This window comes from Mus musculus, chromosome 5 (assembly GCF_000001635.26).
Source record: "Mus musculus strain C57BL/6J chromosome 5, GRCm38.p6 C57BL/6J".
Lineage (NCBI taxonomy): Eukaryota > Metazoa > Chordata > Mammalia > Rodentia > Muridae > Mus > Mus musculus.
In genome coordinates, this window is record NC_000071.6 from 72,094,847 (window position 1) to 72,121,458 (window position 26,612).

General features: G+C 40.0%; 1 protein-coding gene across 2 annotated transcripts in view; it reads left to right on the plus strand.

Annotated features, from left to right (window-relative positions):
• Gabrb1 (gamma-aminobutyric acid (GABA) A receptor, subunit beta 1) overlaps positions 1-26,612 on the plus strand; it is a 491,652-nt gene that overhangs the window by 436,926 nt on the left and 28,114 nt on the right. For both annotated transcript variants that reach the window (NM_001370968.1, NM_008069.5), the window contains 2 exons: positions 13,462-13,599; positions 13,838-13,990. In NM_001370968.1, the coding sequence (NP_001357897.1) occupies positions 13,462-13,599; positions 13,838-13,990 (291 nt within the window). The remainder of the gene's footprint in view (positions 1-13,461; positions 13,600-13,837; positions 13,991-26,612) is intronic.

The window sequence follows — 26,612 nt, forward strand, 5'->3', positions numbered from 1 at the left end:
AAATAGATTTTGGCGATTTCTGGAACATAAAAAAAGTGATTTACTGGGGTTTCCTTTCAAAGGTATGGCATACTTACACACTAAAGTTGTCAAATACGTTTCCATTGCCCGTCGTCTTGACATCCATGGAAAGCTACTTTTAACTATTTCTATACAGGTTCTTTACCGTGGCTTCTCATTTATTTTTGACAATTTTATACATATGATACATTTTCCTTACAGTTACAGCATCCCATACTCTCTAGTGTCCTTCCTACACCCCCCCCACACACACACACCAATAACCCTCTCTTCTGAATTAATCAGCCTCTGACTAGCATATCAGTCTCCTTTTGTTTTTGCTATCGCTTTGTGGCCTGGTGAGTTTAACCAGGGCCACTGGCTTTGGCTTTGACATGAAGCTGTGTATTGGACTATCCGCAACTCATCAGTACCTACATCAGTGAAGACAACTGATTCTCTCCTCACCTCCAGCAGCCATCAACTGCCAACTCCTCCCCCAAGGAGGGGCCTGGCCCCATGAGTACTTACTGGCATTCATTACTACATGTGGGAAGGCCTAGTATTGTGTGGTCCGTGCAAAGAACTATATCTGTTGTGAGTTCATAAGTGTGACAGCCATGTCATTCTCAGAAAACAGTGTGACATGGCCCTTTTCTCCATCTGAATCCTACTTCATTCTCCCCACCCCCTCTTTGCTGGTGTTCCCTGGGCTGTGGAAAAGAATGTCCATTTGAAGGAAGAGTACACAATAGACATTTATGGTACGTGGCCAACCATGAGTCTCTGCATTAGCAGCTACTCCTTCCAAATAGAAGCAACCATGACCAAGGTTGAGGAAGCATCTGTCTATCGATCTAGACATAAATACTCAGGAGACAGTTTCAATTCAATTATCAAACAGAAGCAGTAGATGTAGGGCCTAAGATTGCACAGCTGTGGACCTCAGTACTATGCTTTAACTCGCTATTGTGGAGGTGACTTCAGAGCCCATGAGAATGCACTTGGGTACTCTCATAGTAGTCAGTCTACTATTGAACCATGAGCCTATCTTGTCTGGAAAGTTGGTGTTCTAGAATCCAAGGTCTCCAAGAAGATCGATGACTTTTCTCTTCCAGGTTACTACATAGCAATTTCTACCATTGTGAATGCTATTTACCAGGGAGGAAAAAGGCAGTTCAGTTACACCATATTTTCTCTACGTCCTACATTCAAAGTGTGTGGTGTCTTCGGCAATAACATCTTACCATACAGTTCTAAGAGGTTACCAAAATCAATGGCAATAATCTATGCCATTTGAGAGGTCTCTGGGGACTTCTGGCCACTGTGGTTTGCGTGTGAATCATCCTCTATGGTCTTGTGTCTTTGAAAAGTTGGTCTGCCAATGTCTTGGAGCAAACATAAAGAAGAACAAAAGAGCATGGTTCATTTCAAGGTTCCTTTCCCTGTGAGGCAGGGAGAGCAGAAGAGAGAAAAAGAGTGGCTTACACTGAAAATTCAGGTTTCTTCTGTGAGAAGCTTAAAGCAGAGGGAACTTCATTATCTTGCCACTTGAAATCAGCTCCTTTGGGAAACCTGATTATTATCTCTCTAATTCTGAATATTGAAAAGTCTGATAAATGGCTTACTTTGTTGTTGCTGTTGTTTTTAATACTATATTTTAGTTTTAAAAAATCTGAAATCTTATCCTGTTGAGAAATGCTCTATATTCTAATCATTGATAATGTAGGGGGAAAGTTGCTCTGTATCCTTGATCCTTTTGGGGAAGGTTATGGATCCTTTACGAGGTGGGTGTGTGGATGGATTTTGACATTTATTCCCTGGCTCTGCTTCCTGTCCTGTCTCTGCTTGTGACCTGCCAATGAAATGTGACCAGCCAGCTTCCTGCTCCTGCTGCCCTCCCTTCCTCACTATGATTGTCTATATCTAAGCTACTAAGTCGCTTTTGTCAAGGCATTTTATCACAACAAGACAAAAATAAGTAAGTCTGCCTGACAACTCATAGTGAGGGTCCCCAAGCCTGGTATGCAAGTATATACACAGGCAACTTTTTATTTCTTTTAACAACACACTACAGACTTTTTACCATTACTGATTTAAATCTTTTAGATTTTAATGTGAAAAAAAAAACTTTTTATCACCAGAGTTTCTTGGTGGAATGTTACCTTACATGCACATTTCTAAAATGAAAGAACTGAAACTCAAAATGAAACAAAATTCAATAACCCCCAAGAATGGACTCACAAACAATAATACTAAAATGTTTCGACTACTTAAAATAAAAAATATAAATAAATTATGAATGGTTTCCAATATGAAATATCAGGTGGCAATAAAGAAGCAAATTAGATAATTCAAAAGATTTTTTCCAAAAGAAATCTACAGCTTCAGGCCAAAATTACCACTGATAAAGCTTTAACTGAACACTGAACACTGTGATTGACTGAATAACAGCCTCAGCCTCTGTTTTACTCGTTCACCATCTCACTTACCCTTGGGGATAGTTTATGCTTTGGAAAATGAAATTAAATGGAGAATATTAAGTGTATCTCAAAATTAAGGGTGACTCTACTCTCTACACTTGGCAGTGGGGTACTGTCCTACAGCTAGCAATCCCAGATAAAGCAAGCATTCTTAAACAGCACCCATGCTTAAAACATGTTTTAAAACAATCTTAAATTGCACTTCAATACTGACATGCTTATTTCAATTCTCAACTTACAGGGTTAATTCCTTTTCATATATCAAGAAAAGAGTGCTCATTTTACATTCTATGAAGGGTTTTTCTAGCAATCAAACATCTATTGCCAAGTGCAGAGGGATTTTTTTTATTAATTTACTTATTTATTCACTTCACATCCCGATTGCACCCCAACCCTCCACTTCTCCCAATCCCACACTTACAAACCCCTTCCCCCTGTAACCCTTTCCCATTCTCCTTCAAGAAGGAGAACCCCCTCTTAGGTACCACCCCACCCTGGGACATCCTGTCCCAGCAGGACTAAGCACATCCTCTCCTACTGAGACCCAATCTACAATCCATTTAGTGTAAGGAGATCCAATGGAAAGCAACAGAGTCCAAGACAACCCCTCCAATTGTTAGTAAACCTACATGGAGACCAAGCTACACATCTGTTACAAATGTGTAGGGTGCCTAGGTCCAGCCCTTGCATGTTCATTGGGTTAGTGGCTTAGTCTCTGTGGCCCCTCCATGGGCCCAGGTTAGTTAACTCTGTAGGTCTTCTTGTGGTGTCCTTGAGCCTTCCTGCTTGTTCAATCCTATCCCCTACTCTTCTGCAAGACTACCTACGCTTCACCTGATGTTTGGCTGTGGGTCTCTGCGTCTGTTTCCATACACTGAATGAAGCCTTTCAGCAGACAGTTCTGCTAGGCTCCTGTCTGCAAGCATAGCAGAGTATCATCAATAGTGTCAGGGGTTGGGTCTCTTACACAGGATGGTTCTCAAGTTAGGCCAGTCTCAAGATGGTTATCAAGTTGGTTGGCTATTCTCTCAATCTCTGATTCATCTTGTAGGCAACACAAATTTTGGGTTGAAGTTTATGGGTGGGTTGATGTCTCCTCCTGTGCTAAGGGATTTTAACAGGATCAGACATTACTAGCAGAGGTGTGATCCAATTACAGTAACTGCTCACCTCATCTAAAGGCAAGGCCCTCCCCCTTTCATGAGCGAAATATTAAATACAAAATTGTCTAAATTTCAAACATGAACTTCTCAGGAATTTTGCAACAAGTGCACGCTTTATTACAGTTAGAATACTGTGGAAAATGATTGTGTTTGGTTGTTTGTACCTAAAACATGACAGAAATTAGGAACAAGATTTAGTAGATTTAGCAGTCACAGTTATTGCCATCTTTGCCCCCAAATAATATTTTTAAGGAGAAAGGTTCAAGAGGTTAGAAATCAATAAAATTTTTAGGTGGGGGTTGAGGACTATTTTTAAAAAAAGACCACAGTTATCTCAGAAATTTTTACTCTGTGACTGTTAACACAAGCAGAAAATTTGAACTGTTCTTGCTCATGCTTCTAAAAATGTGCAGGTTTTCAGCCCACCAACCAATTCTCCTACTCTCTGGACATCAACCAGACATTTAACAACTCCATTCAATCCAGGCACCTACAACCCAGAGCTGCTCAGACTCCACTTTTTAAAGAGCTCAGTCCCATGAAGTTATCATCTATTTAGATGCCAGTCACAGGGATGGATCCGGGCTGCCCACACCAACTCTAACCTGGCACAGCCTCGTGGTTCCCAAAGACAAGCACCCTCAGGATTACTTGCCAAAGCGGTTCAGTGAAGTGAGGGGGAAAGCTCAGTCTCTAATAGATGGTAATTCTAAAGGATTCAACTCATGAACGGTCCGATAGAAGCATATGGTAAAGTACGGCAGGGTGTGGGTGAGGATTCACAGCGCTGGAATCCTTTCTCCTAGCACCTTGATGTGTTTGTCAGCCCAGAAGCTCTCTTAACCCTACCATGTAGGATTTTCAGGGAAGATGCGTTGAGTGCTAATACAAACTCTAGACTACCTTCCCTTTGGCATTAGACTAAAAATTTCAGTCTTCTAAATGAGGTTTGGTCTTCCGGCAACCTGCCCCTATCCTAAGGTTTCTGATTGGCTTGTGAGAATCACCTCATCAGAACAAAAGATGCTCATGTCACGTATGAAATTCCAAGGAATTTAGTGGGTTGGTGTCAGAAACAGAAGACAAAGGAATCTATGTCTTCTCGTGCCATAAAAAAAATTGGAAGAAAAAGGAAACATTTTTTTCCCAAGACAAATTGTCCTGTAGCTGGTAGGGGCTGTTTGTTTCGGAAAAAAAAAATTTTTTTCTGGAAACAAACATCCAGACACTCATTTATTAAGAGGGTTAGCATTTCCATGAAATTGTTTTTTACTTCACCATTGGTTTCAACCATAGAGCAACCTTGATTCTATTGTTTTGTCAAAATTTTCCATAAATCATATTCATCTACATGACAGAAAACAGTGTAGCTCCATTGGCATTTATTAAAACTAGACATTATTATAAACCTGTCCACATACCACATAACTATTGTTGTTGATAATAAGAAAAATATCATTCGATTTTTTTTTCAGAAGGTAAAAAAAAATCTAAATTCTGCATCTGTGTAGGCTGATATGATCAGTTCAGTCTGGACAAGATTCAAGCTGTAGACAGAATCGGTAATCTATTGAGGCAGCCTCATTTCTCTAAATAAAAGTCAAAACACGTTTACTCTTATTTGATGAGTATTCAAAGTAGGCAAGCCTAGAAAGTGTGATAAACAGAGGAAAGCGTACTTGTCACTAAAATGATTAGATAAATATTAAATGAATAAATGATAGTGCCACTCACAAATGCCGCTTAAAGTTTGATGTCAGCCTCAAGGGATATTGCCAGAAGAGTGTTGAAGGGCCCACTCCTTGTCTCTGCCAGTCCACATTCATCTCAACCAAGTGAAATTTATGATGAGTGGCATATTTTTTAAATTTAATGATAACATGGATCTAAAAAGATCCAAATAAACAAAGAAAAAAACTTCAACAGAATAAAATAATGAGCGAAAATTACTTGGGTAAAGTTTAATGGGGCAATATTAGATCCTACACTTATGTCAAAAGGGCAGGGGGAATCACTTGGCTATTGATAAAGCTAATTCAATATCTGCTGAATTGCTTGAAAATAAGTGAGTAGAATAAAAAACTTTGAATCTTCATTAATTGAATACACCAACAATGGCATGGGTCATGCAGGATAGGATAGACTATTGACTTTTACCAGCACAAGGCAAGAAAGCTGGTAATGAAAGTCAGCAAAGAATAAGCCCCATTGACAGCAGTCAGCAATTTCATCTTGAGAAGTTAACAATGGTTGGTCAAGAAAGGATAAGCCAAAAAAAAAAAAAAAAAAAAAAAAAAAAAAAAAAAAAAAAAGAAAGGATAAGCCATAATCAGGATCCACAGACCTAACTCTTAATACTGGAAAAAATAGGTAGAACTTGCTAAGTTCCACCTACATAAAAAACTGTAGGGAATCTTGAATGTTACACTAGCAACCCTTGGTGATAACGTTTTAACCAAGCCATTTAAATATCAGTCAGTACAGACAAAATGTGTCCTCATTCTACAAGCTCATCCCATTTCTCCTCCCCACTGTCTCCAAGAGAATGTCCCCTCTCCTGGCCTCACCACTCCCTGGGGCCTCAAGTCTCTAGAGGGTTAGACACATCTCCTTCCACTGAGGTCAGACCAGGCAGTCCTCTGCTGTATATGTGCTGGGGGCCTCGGACCAGCTCATATATGCTGCCTGGTTGGTGGCTCAGTGTTTGAGAGATCTCAGGGGTCCAGGTTAGTTGAGACTTCTGGTCTTCCTATGGGATCTCCCTCCTCCTCAGTTTCTTCCATTCTTTCCCTAATTCAACCTCAAGGATCCCCGACTTCAGTCCAAGTATCTGCTTCTGTCTCAGTCAGCTGCTTGATGGGCCTCTCAGAAGACAGCCATGCTAGGGTCCTGTCTGTAAGCACACCATAGCATTAGTAATAGTGTCAGGCCTTGGGGCCTTCCCTTGAGATGGATCTTAAGTTGGGCCGGTCACTGAACTGCCTTTCCTTCAGTTTTGTTTTGTTTTTCTATTTTTAGACCTGCAGTTCTTTTAGGCAGGAACAATTCTGGGTCAGAGTTTTTGACTGTGGGATCCACGTGATGCCCTGTCTTTCTATTGAAGGTGGACTCTTCAGTTCCCTCTCCCTACTATTGGGCATTCCATCTAAGGTTCCTCCCTTTGAGTCCTGAGAGTCTCTCACCTCCAGGTCTCTGGTACTTTCTAGAGGGTCCCCTCACCTCCTACCCCAAAAGAGGTTGCATATTTCTATTTATTCTTCTAGCCCTCAGGGCTTCTCTCTGTCTCCTCCTCCCCATACTTGATCATGTCCCATTCCCCTCCCCCTCCCTTCTCCTACCCAAGTCTCTCCCTCCCTCTGTCTCCCAAGATTGATGTCTTTTTCCCTCCCAAGTGGGATTGAAGCATCTTCACTTACGACCTTCTGCTTCTTAAACTTCTTTGTGTTTTGTGGATTTTCTGCTAAGATCAAGTGTAAAACCTATAATTTAAAAACTAATAATGTGTTAACAGGCCAGTAAGAGCTCAATAAATTTTAGATATATGTAAGTTCTTCTTCATATCAGATACTTCTTAATTTAGTTAATATAATGTCACTGGTATAGCATTTACCTACCATGTTCAAGGCTGTAGGTTCAACACCCAATACTAAAAAAAATAAATAAATAAACAACACAATAGATAGATAGATAGATAGATAGATAGATAGATAGATAGATAGATAGATAAAACAACACAAACAAAAAATATATCATGTTTGACATGTAAGTGCACATGATCTAAAACAAGCAGAGCAGAAATGATCAAACAAAAAAGACAGGTGGGTTCTAGGAAAAGCTAGCACGGAGAAAATGACAGGAGGGTACATGAAAGATATTTGAAGGTAAAGATGCTAGTACATAGAAAAACTACTGGGGTTATTTTCACCTCACACATGGGTTGGACAAGGATCAGATGGCAGATGAGGTCCAAGATAATACATTTTCTTATTATTAAAGCAACATATTTTCAGGGTTAGAGAGATGGCTCAGCCAATAAAGTGTCTGTAGCCTAGGCATGAGAACCTGATTTCATTCCCAGCATCTACACAGAAAGCCAAGGATGATAATGCACACTTGTAATCCCAGCATTGGTAGAGACTGGTAGACCTCTCGGCTTGATGGCCAATCAATCCAGTCATAGCAGCAAGCTAAAGGGCCTAATGAGAACCTTGACTCAAAAAATTAAGTGTTGTCTTCTGCAAAACACCATGTGAGTTAACCTCTGGCTTCCAAACATATGCATATAGATGCATTTAATATCACACACACGCGCACACACACACACATACTGAAGTAATTTTTAAGGAACACATTGTCTAATGATTACATACAATTCTAATCAACTATCCCATTGCTTGAGCAACTGTGAGGTGAATAACTACAAACATGAGATGAGCACCCAAACTGTCAAACATGTAGTGAATTGTTGCATAGGCTTGTATTTACCTGTGAGATCATTTCTGAGCTCTGATTCCCATGGCTAATAGTGACCCTGAGCATATCATGAGTCTAGAGAGATGAATGGTAAAGAACTCCAAAGGCTGAAATGCTGATCATGAGTGAGATTTAGGACATTCTCACTAAGTGCAGGCAATGGCTGATGTAATCAGGAAGGTTCTCAAATCTAGACTGACAGGTCTATTCAGGGTTTCTTGTGTGTAAAAGAAATGGTCTCTCATCCAGCTGCTAACCAGAAATCCTAGGGGTCTCCATACCAACTCATGTTACATGCTCACATCCAGTTAATTTGGCCCAAGGTACACCAACAAAATTGTTTGTCTTATACCTATGCTTGCTTTGTGCTTCTAGCCCAGAGAATGGTAGACTGAATGTTTGTTTGTTTGTTAGTTTTTAAACAAAATTGTTTGTCTTAGTCCTATGCTTGCTTTGTGCTTCTAACCCAGAGAATGGTAGATTGAATGTTTTCTTTTTCAAACACCAAAATTTTCCTGGCTCAAAACCCTCTAGTTGATATAGTCTAAAGTCAAAGGCTCAGTAGTTGGTGAGCTCTTGCTGTACCATCCCTTATTGGGAGAGAGACGACAAAGCACCACAGAATGAAAACACAAGAACAAAAGAACCAAAGGAAGTCCAACCACATGCTTCCCAGCACTCTGGAAGCAGAGACAGGTGAAGCTCTGTGAGTTTGAGATCATCCTAGTCGACATAGTAAATTCCAGGTCAGCCAGGGCACCACAATGGGTCTCTCTCTCTCTCTCTCTCTCTCTCTTTCTCTCTCTCCCTCTCTCTCTCTCTCTCTCCCTCCCTTCTTCCCTCCCTCCCTCCCTCCCTATCTGAGACAGAGTGCAGGGCAAGAGAGAGAGAGAGAGAGAAAGAGAGGGGGGGAGACTAGTATTTTATAAGGATGCTAGCATCATGTTCACAGTATTACTGCTTATCGCTCTTGAGTTAAAACACCCGCAAAAGGTCTTACCTCCCAAAATGTTGCTTTTATAAAAACAAGTTCCCAACACATGAACCTTGCTGGCACATTAGAGTGTAACAATCTGTATCATTGCCTAGCCTTGAGTTAATCACCAAATGCAAAAAGGATATATTTTAAGGATTGACCTAAGTCCATGAAGATCATGGAACATGCTATGTTTTGAAGGCCTCTCCTCAGAAAGAAATGTTTCCATCTGTCTGCTTGTGGGTGGAAGTTTAAGTCTCTACATCATTTCAACCCATCTAAGAACAGTATCTGACCATCCTTATAGCTCTACTAAGGCACAGAGAAGAGTAATTTTCATTTGCAGTGCAGAAAATTCACCCAAAATAAAGTATTTCAAACAGCAGAGAATACTAATATTCAGACACTTTTACACTGAACTAGCTCTGTGTGTCTTCATCTAGCTCCGTGTATCTTCATCTGTTGACATCAACTTAATTTTATATGTACTTTCTGCATCACTAAGAAGTCCCCAGGGGCCAAGAGGAAATTCTGAGTGCTTCTCTGTGGTCGTTGCTAGGAAACAACATCCTTGGTATCAGAGGGCTGAGACTGAAACGCTGTGTGAAGTCACCGGTTCATAAAGGAAAACCTTTGGTAAATAGATTGTTTAGGCGTGAGTAAATTGATGTTCTCTCTCTGTGGCAAAATGTTCTTGTGTAACCTTTGAATAATAGTGTGCTTCAAGGCCTCTAGTCTTCGCTTGGATCCAGCTGCCATTATTGCCCCCATGAGAGCTCCAGCATCTATATAAATGAAAGTTCACGTTCTCTTTTCTCCCCCAAATCATATGTAATTATCTCAGTGCCTGCAGCACTGTGAGTAATGAGTTTTAGTTAAACAAAGTGAAATGAGCTTGGAAATAAAGACCCAAACCACTGACTACAAGAGTTGTTGGATGCAGTAGCCCCTCCTCACCCACAAGGAGGTTTGTTTTAAGAAGTCCAGCAGACAGATGCTCAAAGCACTGGGAATGCCAACCCCAGGCTGCACCTTTCCTTTCCATACATATCTAGGACATACACGAACTAGGGAAAAGAAAGATCAATAACGACTGCAATAAAAGAGAAACAGTTTTAAGTTTTAAGACATATACAATGACGACTATGACAAACTGTGATTGGGCCTCAGGGACTATAGTCTAACTATCAAGAAATGTTACTTGACCGTGACCCTGCAGTACTGAGGCCGTTGATCAGACAATGGACATGACTACCATATAGCAAATGGGTCAGAAGCATAAATGGTTCGGCAAGGATGCGCTGGACCAAGAGGTCTCTGGCATCGTGGGTGGGCTAGAGCATGGGAGTGTGAGATTTCATGGCACTGTTAAGAACGGTGTGCAGTTTCAGTCTCATGAAATGCTCATGCTTAGAATTTTCCATTTACTGTTACCAAACCATGGGTAACTGGGCCACCTAGACTGTGGAAAGGGAAATATTACATAAGAGAGAACAAACGTGAATATTAAAATCTGCTTTGGCTGGTTGTGATTCCAGTTTTATTTAGTGTTATGTTGCTGTCCAGAAGTTGGAGCTCACAGGGCTGCCAGTTTGGCTCGCCCACTCCCTCTCCTCTCTTAACCCAAACTACAAAATTGTCTGTGACTCTCACAACTCAAACTCATACTTACATTTCTGCCCTACATTCTGACAACTGAAGCAGCAGCTGGAGGTTGAAATCTATCACCTTGTTAATTTAGCAAGCCTACAATAAGCTAGGAGCTTTTTTATTCCTGGATGTGAAGATTATCTATGTGTTCATGTCTCTGTGTGTCTGTCTGTCTATCCATCCATCACTTATCTATTCCTCTATCCATCTTTCATGCATCTATTAATCCATACATCATATATCTATCTCTCCATCCACTGCACCAGTCTTTCTACTCATTATCCATCAGTTATCTATCCATTCATCACCCATCAATCTATCCATTATCCATCCATCCATAATCCATCTATCTATCTATCCATCACCAATCAATCTATCCATCACCTGTTTATCTTTCTGTCCATCACACATCTATCTATCCATCACCAATAAAGCATCACATGCCTATTCATCCATCACCCATATATCTATTCATCCATACATCTATCACATGTCTATCGCTCCAGTCATCTGTAACCCATCTATTCTTCTGTCTATCCATCACACATTGATTTATCAGTTCATTACTGATCTATATACATACCCACCTATCCATCATATATATCAGCTATCTATCTACCTATCTATCTATCTATCTATCTATCTATCTATCTATGAATGTATCTTCTGTAGAGCTGTTCATGAATTCCTGTCAGATATTCAAAACAATGTTAAGCATTAGTGTCATACATTTGTATCCAAGTTTAACATAAATCTCCAACGTATCAGTTAGTCCCAGGCATATGGTGTTAAGCCCAATAGGTAAAGAGGATCACACAGCTTCTCAGAAACAGTGTTTACATGTAACAGTAAATAAATTGCATATGAATATTTCACATGGATATTACTCTTTTCAAGAGGGGGAAAGTTTTTTTAATGGGTGATGGCTTAATGGAGAATTAAATATATGTTGCGATAAATTAGGGGTATCAAATATAAAGCAGCTATTGTTCAGTAAATTCAGGAATCAGAATTTTAAAAAGTTTTTTGAAGAGAAACTTTCATTATTTTAAGATGTAAATTTGAAACAGCTTTTTTCTCATACACACACACCCAAAAGAGAGGAACTGAGAGAAAGGCTAAAATTTATCTCATTCTTGAACTGGTAAGTTGGTGCAGTTCTTTGACACTTAAATTCGGCTCCCAAATCTTAATTTTTTTAAAATACCTTGGAAATATGCAACTGTTTTAATCAAAAGTAGACCAGCATAATGCATATTGTAAAGCATTCATAAGGTTATCTTTGAAACAAGTGTCAGTAACTCTAGGAAAAAATAATGCTTTTTTTTTTAATTTGAGGTGAGTATAAAAAGAAAATGGAAACATCAGCTATGTGTATAACTGGTTTTAAAATGGATTTTCAGTGACCCGAATTATTTTTTAGAATTTTAAAACATACCCAAGCATTATTCTTGTTATACAATTTACTCTTATACACCACCATGACTCAGCTAAGCCACTGGCAAATGGGGACAGACCAGAAGGAAAAGAACAGGCCATGAATATAGGACCTCTCATGCCAAAGCCAGGGGCACAAGCTTAAACTATTTTCAATCTTTTCTGGGTTCCGTTGACATTAAAATCCACCCTTATTAATCCAAATAAATTAGTAATTCATAATATACCTAGTATAATCAAGTATGTATGTATTTTCTAAGATTTTACCTGTATGTTATCTGTAATAGTAGTAGCTATAATAGAAGGATCTAAGCCTGGTTATTTTTCTAAATGAAACACGTGTTCATTTTTAAATGCCTTGATCATTTATTAAAGATTTGATCTTTTGTTATATTCCATTTCATTATCCCTAAGGCTCTCCTTTTAATAACTGTGCTTATCATTTGATTCTGTTTTTGTTCTTAGATAATGCATAATCTAAACCCATTTCCAGAGCCCTGAAATTCAGCCACTCCTTGCTTTAACAAAAAAGCACCCACCTATCTATCTATCTATAAAATAGAAACAAATTTGTAGACAAATACAGAAATGGATGCTCAGAGCCATCCATTGGATGGAGCACAGGGTCCCCAATGAAGGAGTTAGAGAAAATACCCAAGGAGCTGAAAGGGTTTGCAGCCCCATAGGAGGAACAACAATATGAACTAACCAGTACCTCCAGAGCTCCCTGGGACTAAACCACCAATCAAAGAAAACACATAGTGGACTCATGGCTCTAGCTGCATATGTAGCAAAGGATGGCCTAGTCGGTCATCAATGGGAGGAGAACCCCTTGGTCCTGTGAAGGTTTTATGCCCCAGTATAGGGGAATGCCAGGGCCAGGAATGGGAGTGGGTGGGTTGGGGAAAAGGCAGAGGGGAGAGGGGATAGGGAGTTTTTGAAGAGGAAACTGGGAAAGGTGATAACATTTGAAATGTAAATAAAGAAAATATCTAATAAAAAAATTAAAAAAAAAACAAAGTTGTAGCAGTGATTCAAGGTAGTAAAGGACCTGAGAGCTTATGTTCCCTAAAGCCAGATGCATCGCTCTCCTCAATGCAGGCTCTCCTAAGCCATTAGAAATGGCACTCCATATAAGCTCTATCTGCCATTCAAGTTCAAAATGATTTTTTTTGTCCTAATGGGCTATGGATCTTCCCTCTGGCTGGACAACTGTCTTCAGAATGCATCTCTAGACCAACTGTGCTCTTTATGACTAGGCTGTGCTTCTTCACTTCAGATGGCTATACCACGGATGACATCGAATTTTACTGGAATGGAGGAGAGGGAGCAGTAACTGGGGTCAATAAAATTGAGCTTCCCCAATTTTCAATTGTTGACTACAAGATGGTGTCCAAGAAGGTGGAGTTCACAACAGGTGAAGAAGTTTCCTCACTAATAACTTGTGCGTTGTGAAAGAGAGATAGTGATTCTAATCAAATAATGATCTCTCTCTCTCCCTCTCCCTCTCCCTCTCCCTCTCCCTCTCCCTCTCCCTCTCCCTCTCCCTCTCCCTCTCCCTCTCCCTCTCCCTCTCCCTCTCCCTCTCCCTCTCCCTCTCCCTCTCCCTCTCTCTCTCTCTCTCTCTCTCCCTCCCTCTGTTTTCTATAACCCAGGGGCATATCCACGACTATCACTAAGTTTTCGTCTAAAGAGAAACATTGGTTACTTCATTTTGCAGACCTACATGCCTTCCACACTGATTACAATCCTGTCCTGGGTGTCGTTTTGGATCAACTATGATGCATCTGCAGCCAGAGTCGCACTAGGTAATGCATTCCAACTTTTTCTTCGCTAGTAAATGAGACCTTTGAACAAAGAGGAAATATTCAGGATCAAAAGCAAGATCTCTCATATAGCAAGTAAAGGAATTAGGCTGCAATGGGACGCTTAAAAATAAAATATCCAAAATGAAATGTAAGAATGCTTATAATGAATGTAATATCTCTCAGCACTTGACAAAAAAAATTGGAATATGTTTCCCATCGTATGAGTGTTTTGTAGATTACTTGATAGAATCTCATTACATTGCATTTTCCCTAAATTTATGATGACTTCCTCTTTGTTCCCTGCTTTTGACTGTGGAAACACTTGTAACTCATTATTTTAAAATAAACACAGAGAATGCTAGAGCTTGTGACTGTTAGCAAGCTGCACCAATTGTCGAGAAATACTACCCTTTGATTAACTAGAGTTAAAACATATCAAACTGAGACTCTCCTTCAAATACAGCTCATTATGTTCAGTACGGCGCAAACAATTCATCAGTTATATTAATGATCTGTGATCAAGACAAAATAAAAAATGCTTTCCCGTTTGTTGGAACAAAATTCAGAATTAATCTTACCACGGTTGAGTAATTGCTGAAAACTGGAAAGCTATATTTGAGACTGTAAATGGTTCTTTGGAAGGCTACAATGTGTAAAATGTGTCTGATGATCTATCCATGTGCAGTTGTGCTTCATTACTTAATACTCAGAAACATGTTAGATATCACTCCAGTTTCAGAGAGACAAGGGAAAGGAGGGAAACAGCGCATCTGGCTAAGTTGGATTAATTGCCCAGTATATCCTTCACACAGACATATGGCCAGCCCTCTTCTATTGGCTGAATACATAAGCCTTGCAAACTCAAGTGACTGCAGCCTTATATCAACCTAACGATGTTCTAAGTATAAAGAACATGGACAAAGAGGTGCTCATATTTATACACATCTTCAACATAATGATATAATGTGAATATAACCCTGTGCATACGCTAAGATTAAAGAAGACTCTGGATGAGAGCCAATCTTTATCAAAGAAAAATCTCTCACAAGTTTGTGCACTGTGGTTCTCTACATGTGACTCTTCAAAGCAAACGACATTTTCATTAAAGGAATGAGAGGGACTGGAGAGACCGCCCTGTTAACTGTTAACTAAGTGTTTATACTGCTCTTGTAGAGAATATGAGCTCAGCATCCATGTTGGGTGGCTCACAACCAGTTGTCGATCCAGATCTGGGGGATCTGCTGCCCTCTCTGGACTCTTTGGGCACTTGCACTCCCAAAAGCATATAATTTTTTTTTCCATTTTTTATTAGGTATTTCGCTCATTTACATTTGCAATGCTATACCAAAAGTCCCCCATAGCCACCCACCCCCTCTCCCCTACCCACCCACTCCCCTTTTATGGCCCTGGCGTTCCCCTGTACTGGGGCATATAAAGTTTGAGTGTCCAATGGGCCTCTCTTTCCAGTGATGGCCGACTAGGCCATCTTTTGATGCATATGCAGCTAGAGTCAAGAGCTCCGGGGTACTGGTTAGTTCATAATGTTGTTCCACCTATAGGGTTGCAGATCCCTTTAGCTTCTTTGGTACTTTCTCTAGCTCCTTCATTGGGGGCCATGTGATCCATCCAATAGCCGACTGTGAGCATCCACTTCTATGTTTGCTAGGCCCAGGCATACTCTGACAAGAGACAGCTATATCAGGGTCCTTTCAGCATAATCTTGCTAGTGTATGCAATGGTGTCAGCATTTGGAAGCTGATTATGGGATGGATCCCCGGATATGCTAGTGTCTACATGGTCCATCCTTTTATCTCAGCTCCAAACTTTGTCTCTGTAACTCCTTCCAAGGGTGTTTTGTTCCCACTTCTAAGGAGGGGCATAGTGTTCACACTTCAGTCTTCATTTTTCTTGAGTTTTATGTGTTTAGGAAATTGTATCTTATATCTTGGGTATCTTAGGTTTTGGGCTAATATCCACTTATCAGTGAGTACATATTGTGTGAGTTCCTTTGTGAATGTGTTACCTCACTCAGGATGATGCCCTCCAGGTCCATCCATTTGGCTAGGAATTTCATAAATTCATTCTTTTTAATAGCTGAGTAGTACTCCATTGTGTAGATGTACCACATTTTCTGTATCCATTCCTCTGTTGAGGGGCATCTGGGTTCCTTCCAGCTTCTGGCTATTATAAATAAGGCTGCTATGAACATAGTGGAGCATGTGTCCTTCTTACCAGTTGGGGCATCTTCTGGATATATGCCCAGGAGAGGTATTGCTGGATCCTCCGGTAGTACTATATCCAGTTTTCTGAGGAACCGCCAGACTGATTTCCATAGTGGTTGTACAAGCCTGCAATCCCACCAACAATGGAGGAGTGTTCCTCTTTCTCCACATCCACGCCAGCATCTGCTGTCACCTGAATTTTTGATCTTAGCCATTCTGACTGGTGTGAGGTGGAATCTCAGGGTTGTTTTGATTTGCATTTCCCTGATGATTAAGGATGCTGAGCATTTTTTCAGGTGCTTCTCTGCCATTCGGTATTCCTCAGGTGAGAATTCTTTGTTCAGTTCTGAGCCCCATTTTTTAATGGGGTTATTTGATTTTCTGAAGTCCACCTTCTTGAGTTCTTTATATATGTTGGATATTAGTCCCCTATCTGATTTAGGATAGGTAAAGATCCTTTCCCAATCTGTTGGTGGTCTTTTTGTCTTATTGACGGTGTCTTTTGCCTTGCAGAAACTTTGGAGTTTCATTAGGTCCCATTTGTCAATTCTCGATCTTACAGAGCAAGCCATTGCTGTTCTGTTCAGGAATTTTTCCCCTGTACCCATATCTTCAAGGCTTTTCCCCACTTTCTCCTCTATAAGTTTCAGTGTCTCTGGTTTTAGGTGAAGTTCCTTGATCCACTTAGATTTGACCTTAGTACAAGGAGATAAGTATGGATCGATTCGCATTCTTCTACATGATAACAACCAGTTGTGCCAGCACCAATTGTTGAAAATGCTGTCTTTCTTCCACTGGATGGTTTTAGCTCCCTTGTCGAAGATCAAGTGACCATAGGTGTGTGGGTTCATTTCTGGGTCTTCAATTCTATTCCATTGGTCTACTTGTCTGTCTCTATTTCACAAGATAGAAGTAGAAGGTACTCCCTTCCGCTCGACTCGAGACTCGAGCCCCGGGCTACCTTGCCAGCAGAGTCTTGCCCAACACCCGCAAGGGTCCACACGGGACTCCCCACGGGACCCTAAGACCTCTGGTGAGTGGATCACAGTGCCTGCCCCAATCCAATCGCGCGGAACTTGAGACTGCGGTACATAGGGAAGCAGGCTACCCGGGCCTGATCTGGGGCACAAGTCCCTTCCGCTCGACTCGAGACTCGAGCCCCGGGCTACCTTGCCAGCAGAGTCTTGCCCAACACCCGCAAGGGCCCACACGGGACTCCCCACGGGACCCTAAGACCTCTGGTGAGTGGAACACAGCGCCTACCCCAATCCAATCGTGTGGAACTTGAGACTGCGGTACATAGGGAAGCAGGCTACCCGGGCTTGATCTGGGGCACAAACCCCTTCCACTCCACTCGAGCCCCGGCTACCTTGCCAGCTGAGTCGCCTGACACCCGCAAGGGCCCACACAGGATTCCACACGTGATCCTAAGACCTCTAGTGAGTGGAACACAACTTCTGCCAGGAGTCTGGTTCGAACACCAGATATCTGGGTACCTGCCTTGCAAGAAGAGAGCTTGCCTGCAGAGAATACTCTGCCCACTGAAACTAAGGAGAGTGCTACCCTCCAGGTCTGCTCATAGAGGCTAACAGAGTCACCTGAAGAACAAGCTCTTAACAGTGACAACTAAAACAGCTAGCTTCAGAGATTACCAGATGGCGAAAGGCAAACGTAAGAATCCTACTAACAGAAATCAAGACCACTCACCATCATCAGAACGCAGCACTCCCACCCCACCTAGTCCTGGGCACCCCAACACAACCGAAAATCTAGACCCAGATTTAAAAACATTTCTCATGATGATGATAGAGGACATCAAGAAGGACTTTCATAAGTCACTTAAAGATTTACAGGAGAGCACTGCTAAAGAGTTACAGGCTCTTAAAGAAAAGCAGGAAAACACAGCCAAACAGGTGATGGAAATGAACAAAACCATACTAGAACTAAAAGGGGAAGTAGACACAATAAAGAAAACCCAAAGCGAGGCAACGCTGGAGATAGAAACCCTAGGAAAGAGATCTGGAACCATAGATGCGAGCATCAGCAACAGAATACAAGAAATGGAAGAGAGAATCTCAGGTGCAGAAGATTCCATAGAGAACATCGACACAACAGTCAAAGAAAATACAAAATGCAAAAGGATCCTAACTCAAAACATCCAGGTAATCCAGGACACAATGAGAAGACCAAACCTACGGATAATAGGAATTGATGAGAATGAAGATTTTCAACATAAAGGGCCAGCTAATATCTTCAACAAAATAATAGAAGAAAACTTCCCAAACATAAAAAAAGAGATGCCCATGATCATACAAGAAGCATACAGAACTCCAAATAGACTGGACCAGAAAAGAAATTCCTCCCGACACATAATAATCAGAACAACAAATGCACTAAATAAAGATAGAATATTAAAAGCAGTAAGGGAGAAAGGTCAAGTAACATATAAAGGAAGGCCTATTAGAATTACTTCAGACTCCTCAACAGAGACTATGAAAGCCAGAAGAGCCTGGACAGATGTTATACAGACACTAAGAGAACACAAATGCCAGCCCAGGCTACTATACCCGGCCAAACTCTCAATTACCATAGATGGAGAAACCAAAGTATTCCACGACAAAACCAAGTTCACACAATATCTTTCCACGAATCCAGCCCTTCAAAGGATAATAACAGAAAAGAAGCAATACAAGGACGGAAATCACGCCCTAGAACAACCAAGAAAGTAATCATTCAACAAACCAAAAAGAAGACAGCCACAAGAACAGAATGCCAACTCTAACAACAAAAATAAAAGGGAGCAACAATTACTTTTCCTTAATATCTCTTAATATCAATGGACTCAATTCCCCAATAAAAAGACATAGACTAACAGACTGGCTACACAAACAGGACCCAACATTCTGCTGCTTACAGGAAACCCATCTCAGGGAAAAAGACAGACACTACCTCAGAGTGAAAGGCTGGAAAACAATTTTCCAAGCAAATGGACTGAAGAAACAAGCTGGAGTAGCCATTTTAATATCGGATAAAATCGACTTCCAACCCAAAGTTATCAAAAAAGACAAGGAGGGACACTTCATACTCATCAAAGGTAAAATCCTCCAAGAGGAACTCTCAATTCTGAATATCTACGCACCAAATGCAAGGGCAGCCACATTCATTAGAGACACTTTAGTAAAGCTCAAAGCATACATTGCACCTCACACAATAATAGTGGGAGACTTCAACACACCACTTTCTTCAATGGACAGATCGTGGAAACAGAAACTAAACAGGGACACAGTGAAACTAACAGAAGTTATGAAACAAATGGACCTGACAGATATCTACAGAACATTTTATCCTAAAACAAAAGGATATACCTTCTTCTCAGCACCTCACGGGACCTTCTCCAAAATTGACCATATAATTGGTCACAAAACAGGCCTCAATAGATACAAAAATATTGAAATTGTCCCATGTATCCTATCAGACCACCATGGCCTAAGACTGATCTTCAATAACAACATAAATAATGGAAAGCCAACATTCACGTGGAAACTGAATAACACTCTTCTCAATGATACCTTGGTCAAGGAAGGAATAAAGAAAGAAATTAAAGACTTTTTAGAGTTTAATGAAAATGAAGCCACAACGTACCCAAACCTATGGGACACAATGAAAGCATTTCTAAGAGGGAAACTCATAGCGCTGAGTGCCTCCAAGAAGAAACGGGAGACAGCACATACTAGCAGCTTGACAACACATCTAAAAGCCCTAGAAAAAAAGGAAGCAAATTCACCCAAGAGGAGTAGACGGCAGGAAATAATCAAACTCAGGGGTGAAATCAACCAAGTGGAAACAAGAAGAACTATTCAAAGAATTAACCAAACGAGGAGTTGGTTCTTTGAGAAAATCAACAAGATAGATAAACCCTTAGCTAGACTCACTAAAGGGCACAGGGACAAAATCCTAATTAACAAAATCAGAAATGAAAAGGGAGACATAACAACAGATCCTGAAGAAATCCAAAACACCATCAGATCCTTCTACAAAAGGCTATACTCAACAAAACTGGAAAACCTGGACGAAATGGACAAATTTCTGGACAGATACCAGGTACCAAAGTTGAATCAGGATCAAGTTGACCATCTAAACAGTCCCATATCACCTAAAGAAATAGAAGCAGTTATTAATAGTCTCCCAACCAAAAAAAAGCCCAGGACCAGATGGGTTTAGTGCAGAGTTCTATCAGACCTTCAAAGAAGATCTAATTCCAATTCTGCACAAACTATTTCACAAAATAGAAGTAAAAGGTACTCTACCCAACTCATTTTATGAAGCCACTATTACTCTGATACCTAAACCACAGAAAGATCCAACAAAGATAGAGAACTTCAGACCAATTTCTCTTATGAATATCGATGCAAAAATCCTCAATAAAATTCTCGCTAACCGAATCCAAGAACACATTAAAGCAATCATCCATCCTGACCAAGTAGGTTTTATTCCAGGGATGCAGGGATGGTTTAATATACGAAAATCCATCAATGTAATCCATTATATAAACAAACTCAAAGACAAAAACCACATGATCATCTCGTTAGATGCAGAAAAAGCATTTGACAAGATCCAACACCCATTCATGATAAAAGTTTTGGAAAGATCAGGAATTCAAGGCCCATACCTAAACATGATAAAAGCAATCTACAGCAAACCAGTAGCCAACATCAAAGTAAATGGAGAGAAGCTGGAAGCAATCCCACTAAAATCAGGGACTAGACAAGGCTGCCCACTTTCTCCCTACCTTTTCAACATAGTACTTGAAGTATTAGCCAGAGCAATTCGACAACAAAAGGAGATCAAGGGGATACAAATTGGAAAAGAGGAAGTCAAAATATCACTTTTTGCAGATGATATGATAGTATATATAAGTGACCCTAAAAATTCTACCAGAGAACTCCTAAACCTGATAAACAGCTTCGGTGAAGTAGCTGGATATAAAATTAACTCAAACAAGTCAAGGGCCTTTCTCTATACAAAGAATAAACAGGCTGAGAAAGAAATTAGGGAAACAACACCCTTCTCAATAGTCACAAATAATATAAAATATCTTGGCGTGACTCTAACTAAGGAGGTGAAAGATCTGTATGATAAAAACTTCAAATCTCTGAAGAAAGAAATTAAAGAAGATCTCAGAAGATGGAAAGATCTCCCATGCTCATGGATTGGCAGGATCAACATTGTAAAAATGGCTATCTTGCCAAAAGCAATCTACAGATTCAATGCAATCCCCATCAAAATTCCAACTCAATTCTTCAACGAATTGGAAGGAGCAATTTGCAAATTTGTCTGGAATAACAAAAAACCTAGGATAGCAAAAAGTCTTCTCAAGGATAAAAGAACTTCTGGCGGAATCACCATGCCAGACCTAAAGCTTTACTACAGAGCAATTGTGATAAAAACTGCATGGTACTGGTATAGAGACAGACAAGTAGACCAATGGAATAGAATTGAAGATCCAGAAATGAACCCACACACCTATGGTCACTTGATCTTCGACAAGGGAGCTAAAACCATCCAGTGGAAGAAAGACAGCATTTTCAACAATTGGTGCTGGCACAACTGGTTGTTATCGTGTAGAAGAATGCGAATCGATCCATACTTATCTCCTTGTACTAAGGTCAAATCTAAGTGGATCAAGGAACTTCACCTAAAACCAGAGACACTGAAACTTATAGAGGAGAAAGTGGGGAAAAGCCTTGAAGATATGGGCACAGGGGAAAAATTCCTGAACAGAACAGCAATGGCTTGTGCTGTAAGATCGAGAATCGACAAATGGGACCTAATGAAACTCCAAAGTTTCTGCAAGGCAAAAGACACCGTCAATAAGACAAAAAGACCACCAACAGATTGGGAAAGGATCTTTACCTATCCTAAATCAGATAGGGGACTAATATCCAACATATATAAAGAACTCAAGAAGGTGGACTTCAGAAAATCAAATAACCCCATTAAAAAATGGGGCTCAGAACTGAACAAAGAATTCTCACCTGAGGAATACCGAATGGCAGAGAAGCACTTGAAAAAATGTTCAACATCCTTAATCATCAGGGAAATGCAAATCAAAACAACCCTGAGATTCCACCTCACACCAGTCAGAATGGCTAAGATCAAAAATTCAGGTGACAGCAGATGCTGGCGAGGATGTGGAGAAAGAGGAACACTCCTCCATTGTTGGTGGGAGTGCAGGCTTGTACAACCACTCTGGAAATCAGTCTGGCGGTTCCTCAGAAAACTGGACATAGTACTACCGGAGGATCCAGCAATACCTCTCCTGGGCATATATCCAGAAGATGCCCCAACAGGTAAGAAGGACACATGCTCCACTATGTTCATAGCAGCCTTATTTATAATAGCCAGAAGCTGGAAAGAACCTAGATGCCCCTCAACAGAGGAATGGATACAGAAAATGTGGTACATCTACACAATGGAGTACTACTCAGCTATTAAAAAGAATGAATTTATGAAATTCCTAGCCAAATGGATGGACCTGGAGGGCATCATCCTGAGTGAGGTAACACATTCACAAAGAAACTCACACAATATGTATTCACTGATAAGTGGATATTAGCCCCAAACCTAGGATACCCAAGATATAAGATATAATTTGCTAAACACATGAAACTCAAGGAGAATGAAGACTGAAGTGTGGACACTATGCCCCTCCTTAGATTTGGGAACAAAACACCCATGGAAGGAGTTACAGAGACGGAGTTTGGAGCTGAGATGAAAGGATGGACCATGTAGAGACTGCCATAGCCAGGGATCCACCCCATAATCAGCATCCAAACGCTGACACCATTGCATACACTAGCAAGATTATGCTGAAAGGACGCAGATGTAGCTGTCTCTTGTGAGACTATGCCGGGGCCCAGCAAACACAGAAGTGGATGCTCACAGTCAGCAAATGGATGGATCATAGGGCTCCCAATGGAGGAGCTAGAGAAAGTAGCCAAGGAGCTAAAGGGATCTGCAACCCTATAGGTGGAACAACATTATGAGCTAACCAGTACCCCGGAGCTCTTGACTCTAGCTGCATATATATCAAAAGATGGCCTAGTCGGCCATCACTGGAAAGAGAGGCCCATTGGACTTGCAAACTTTATATGCCCCAGTACAGGGGAATACCAGGGCCAAAAAGGGGGAGTGGGTGGGCAGGGGAGTGGGGGTGGGTGGATATGGGGGACTTTTGGTATAGCATTGGAAATGTAAATGAGTTAAATACCTAATAAAAAATGGGAAAAAAAAAAGAAAAAAAGAAAAATTAAAAAAAAAAAAAAGAATAGAAATGAAAAAAAAAAAAAAAAAAAAAAAAGAAGTAGAAGGTACTCTACCCAACTCATTTTATGAAGCCACTATTACTCTGATACCTAAACCACAGAAAGATCCAACAAAGATAGAGAACTTCAGACCAATTTCTCTAATGAATATCGATGCAAAAATCCTTAATAAAATTCTCGCTAACCGAATCCAAGAACACATTAAAGAAATCATCCATCCTGACCAAGTAGGTTTTATTCCAGGGATGCAGGGATGGTTTAATATACGAAAATCCATCAATGTAATCCATTATATAAACAAACTCAAAGACAAAAACCACATGATCATCTCGTTAGATGCAGAAAAAGCATTTGACAAGATCCAACACCCATTCATGATAAAAGTTTTGGAAAGATCAGGAATTCAAGGCCCATACCTAAACATAATAAAAGCAATCTACAGCAAACCAGTAGCCAATATCAAAGTAAATGGAGAGAAGCTGGAAGCAATCCCACTAAAATCAGGGACTAGACAAGGTTGCCCACTTTCTCCCTACCTTTTCAACATAGTACTTGAAGTATTAGCCAGAGCAATTCGACAACAAAAGGAGATCAAGGGGATACAAATTGGAAAAGAGGAAGTCAAAATATCACTTTTTGCAGATGATATGATAGTATATATAAGTGACCCTAAAAATTCCACCAGAGAACTCCTAAACCTGATAAACAGCTTTGGTGAAGTAGCTGGATATAAAATTAACTCAAACAAGTCAATGGCCTTTCTCTACACAAAGAATAAACAGGCTGAGAAAGAAATTAGGGAAACAACACCCTTCTCAATAGTCACAAATAATATAAAATATCTCGGCGTGACTCTAACTAAGGAAGTAAAAGATCTGTATGATAAAAACTTCAAGTCTCTGAAGAAAGAAATTAAAGAAGATCTCAGAAGATGGAAAGATCTCCCATGCTCATGGATTGGCAGGATCAACATTGTAAAAATGGCTATCTTGCCAAAAGCAATCTACAGATTCAATGCAATCCCCATCAAAATTCCAACTCAATTCTTCAACGAATTAGAAGGAGCAATTTGCAAATTCATCTGGAATAACAAAAAACCTAGGATAGCAAAAACTCTTCTCAAGGATAAAAGAACCTCTGGTGGAATCACCATGCCTGACCTAAAGCTTTACTACAGGGCAATTGTGATAAAAACTGCATGGTACTGGTATAGAGACAGACAAGCATATAATTTTTAAGAAACCAAATATAGATGAAAGATACCTGGCATATAATGATATTTTGATCTTTAAAATATAGGACTAAGATATTTTTAGCATAAATAGTTTTTAAAACATTTATTTACTATTTTCTAATTTAAAATAAAAAACTAAAAGCGTCAATTTAGTGACTAAATAAATAGAATAGTTATTTCTGTAAATCATATTATCTAGTACTATGTTCTAGATGAACTTTAAAGGTTTATTCAAATAAGTAAAATCACCTCTAAGGGAGTTCTTATCAATCCAGTACACTTGAATTAATCACTGACCTGAACCTATTTTGCTTTTTTAAATAATATTTTTACTTATTCTTTGAAAATGTCTTGCATGTGTACGAAGAATTTTGATCATATCACCTCACTACTTCCCCCCAACTCTTCCCAGGAACCTGTAACCCCTTTTCCCTTCTGACTTTGTTTATTGTTGTTGTTGTTGTTGTTGATGATGATGATGATGATGATGATGATGGTGACAGACTATGGTACATATGCACAATGTAACATAATTCAACTATAAAAAATAAATAAATCCTGAAAATTGCAGGTAAATGGGTGGAAACGGAAAAAAGTTGCATCTTGCCTATTACTGGTACTGCTGATGATCAGGGAGTCTACGATCTCGAGTCCTCACTTGCCAGATGTTTGGGGCCTTTTCCCCTTCTTTTATTTCCTCCACACCATTGTTTTCTCCTCCTTTCACAATTTCCACCAATAACGCTCATCTTATTTCAGATATTACCATCAAATCTTGTGGTTTATTTTAAATGCTATAGATAAATATCTTGCTGGGTTTTTGACCTATAGCTGGGTAACCTACATAAAGATGACTAATCTCAGAGTTTTATTTTGTTGGTTGGTTGGTTTTGGTTTTTTGAGACAGGGTCTCATGTTACACAGGTCACTCTCAAACTTGACATGTATCCAAGGCTGGTCTTGAACTCCTGATCCTCCTGTCTTTGTTTTCCAACTCATGGATTACAGACCTGCACCATCATACTCAGCTCCAAAGCTTGTCTCTATCCAAATTTCCCTACCATATTCAGTAAACTGTACAAATATAGAACACTGAGCTTAGGAGTCTCAATACAAGCTATCTACACTAAATCTAACTCCTCTTTGTATTTCTTTTTTCCCTGATCATTATTCCATCATTACCATTATCAATGCATTCCACTCAGTACACTGTCACACAAGCATTATACTATTAACACTGTTTAGATTAGGCAGAGCAGATGAAATATAACCAGCACTGAGTTTGTAGGTATTAACTTTCTTTATCAAATAACAGGCTGATTTATTAATAACCCTTTTTCTGGCACAAGGAAATGAATTTGTTACAGGTTCTAGAAACAATAAGACCAAGGTAATATTTCAAACAGCCAATGCAATGCAACATAGATCATGTTGTATGTAGAGAATATTTAATGCAAATCATCACAAAGTGTCTTACATATCTCTTCTTTTGGCCATGCCATACATGGATGACAAGTGACCAGAAACTATAAAATGAAACTCTGAGTTGAGGTTTAATATAGATGCATGAGATTAAGTCAGTAACCCCAAACTGGTCACTGGCTTTGAGTCTAGCAGTGACTGCTGTGGAGATCAGGGTCACAAAGACAGATTCCAGAGGGAAATGACTGTGAAATGAAGGGATGTGACTGCACAGCACAGTGAGAGAGAGTAGGCAGTTGGATCCCAGGAACTTTATAAACTTTTAGCCTTTCTCTCTCTCTCTCTGTCACTCTCTCTGTCACTCTCTCTGTCACTCTCTCTGTCTCTCTTTCTGTCTCTCTCTGTCTCTCTCTGTCTCT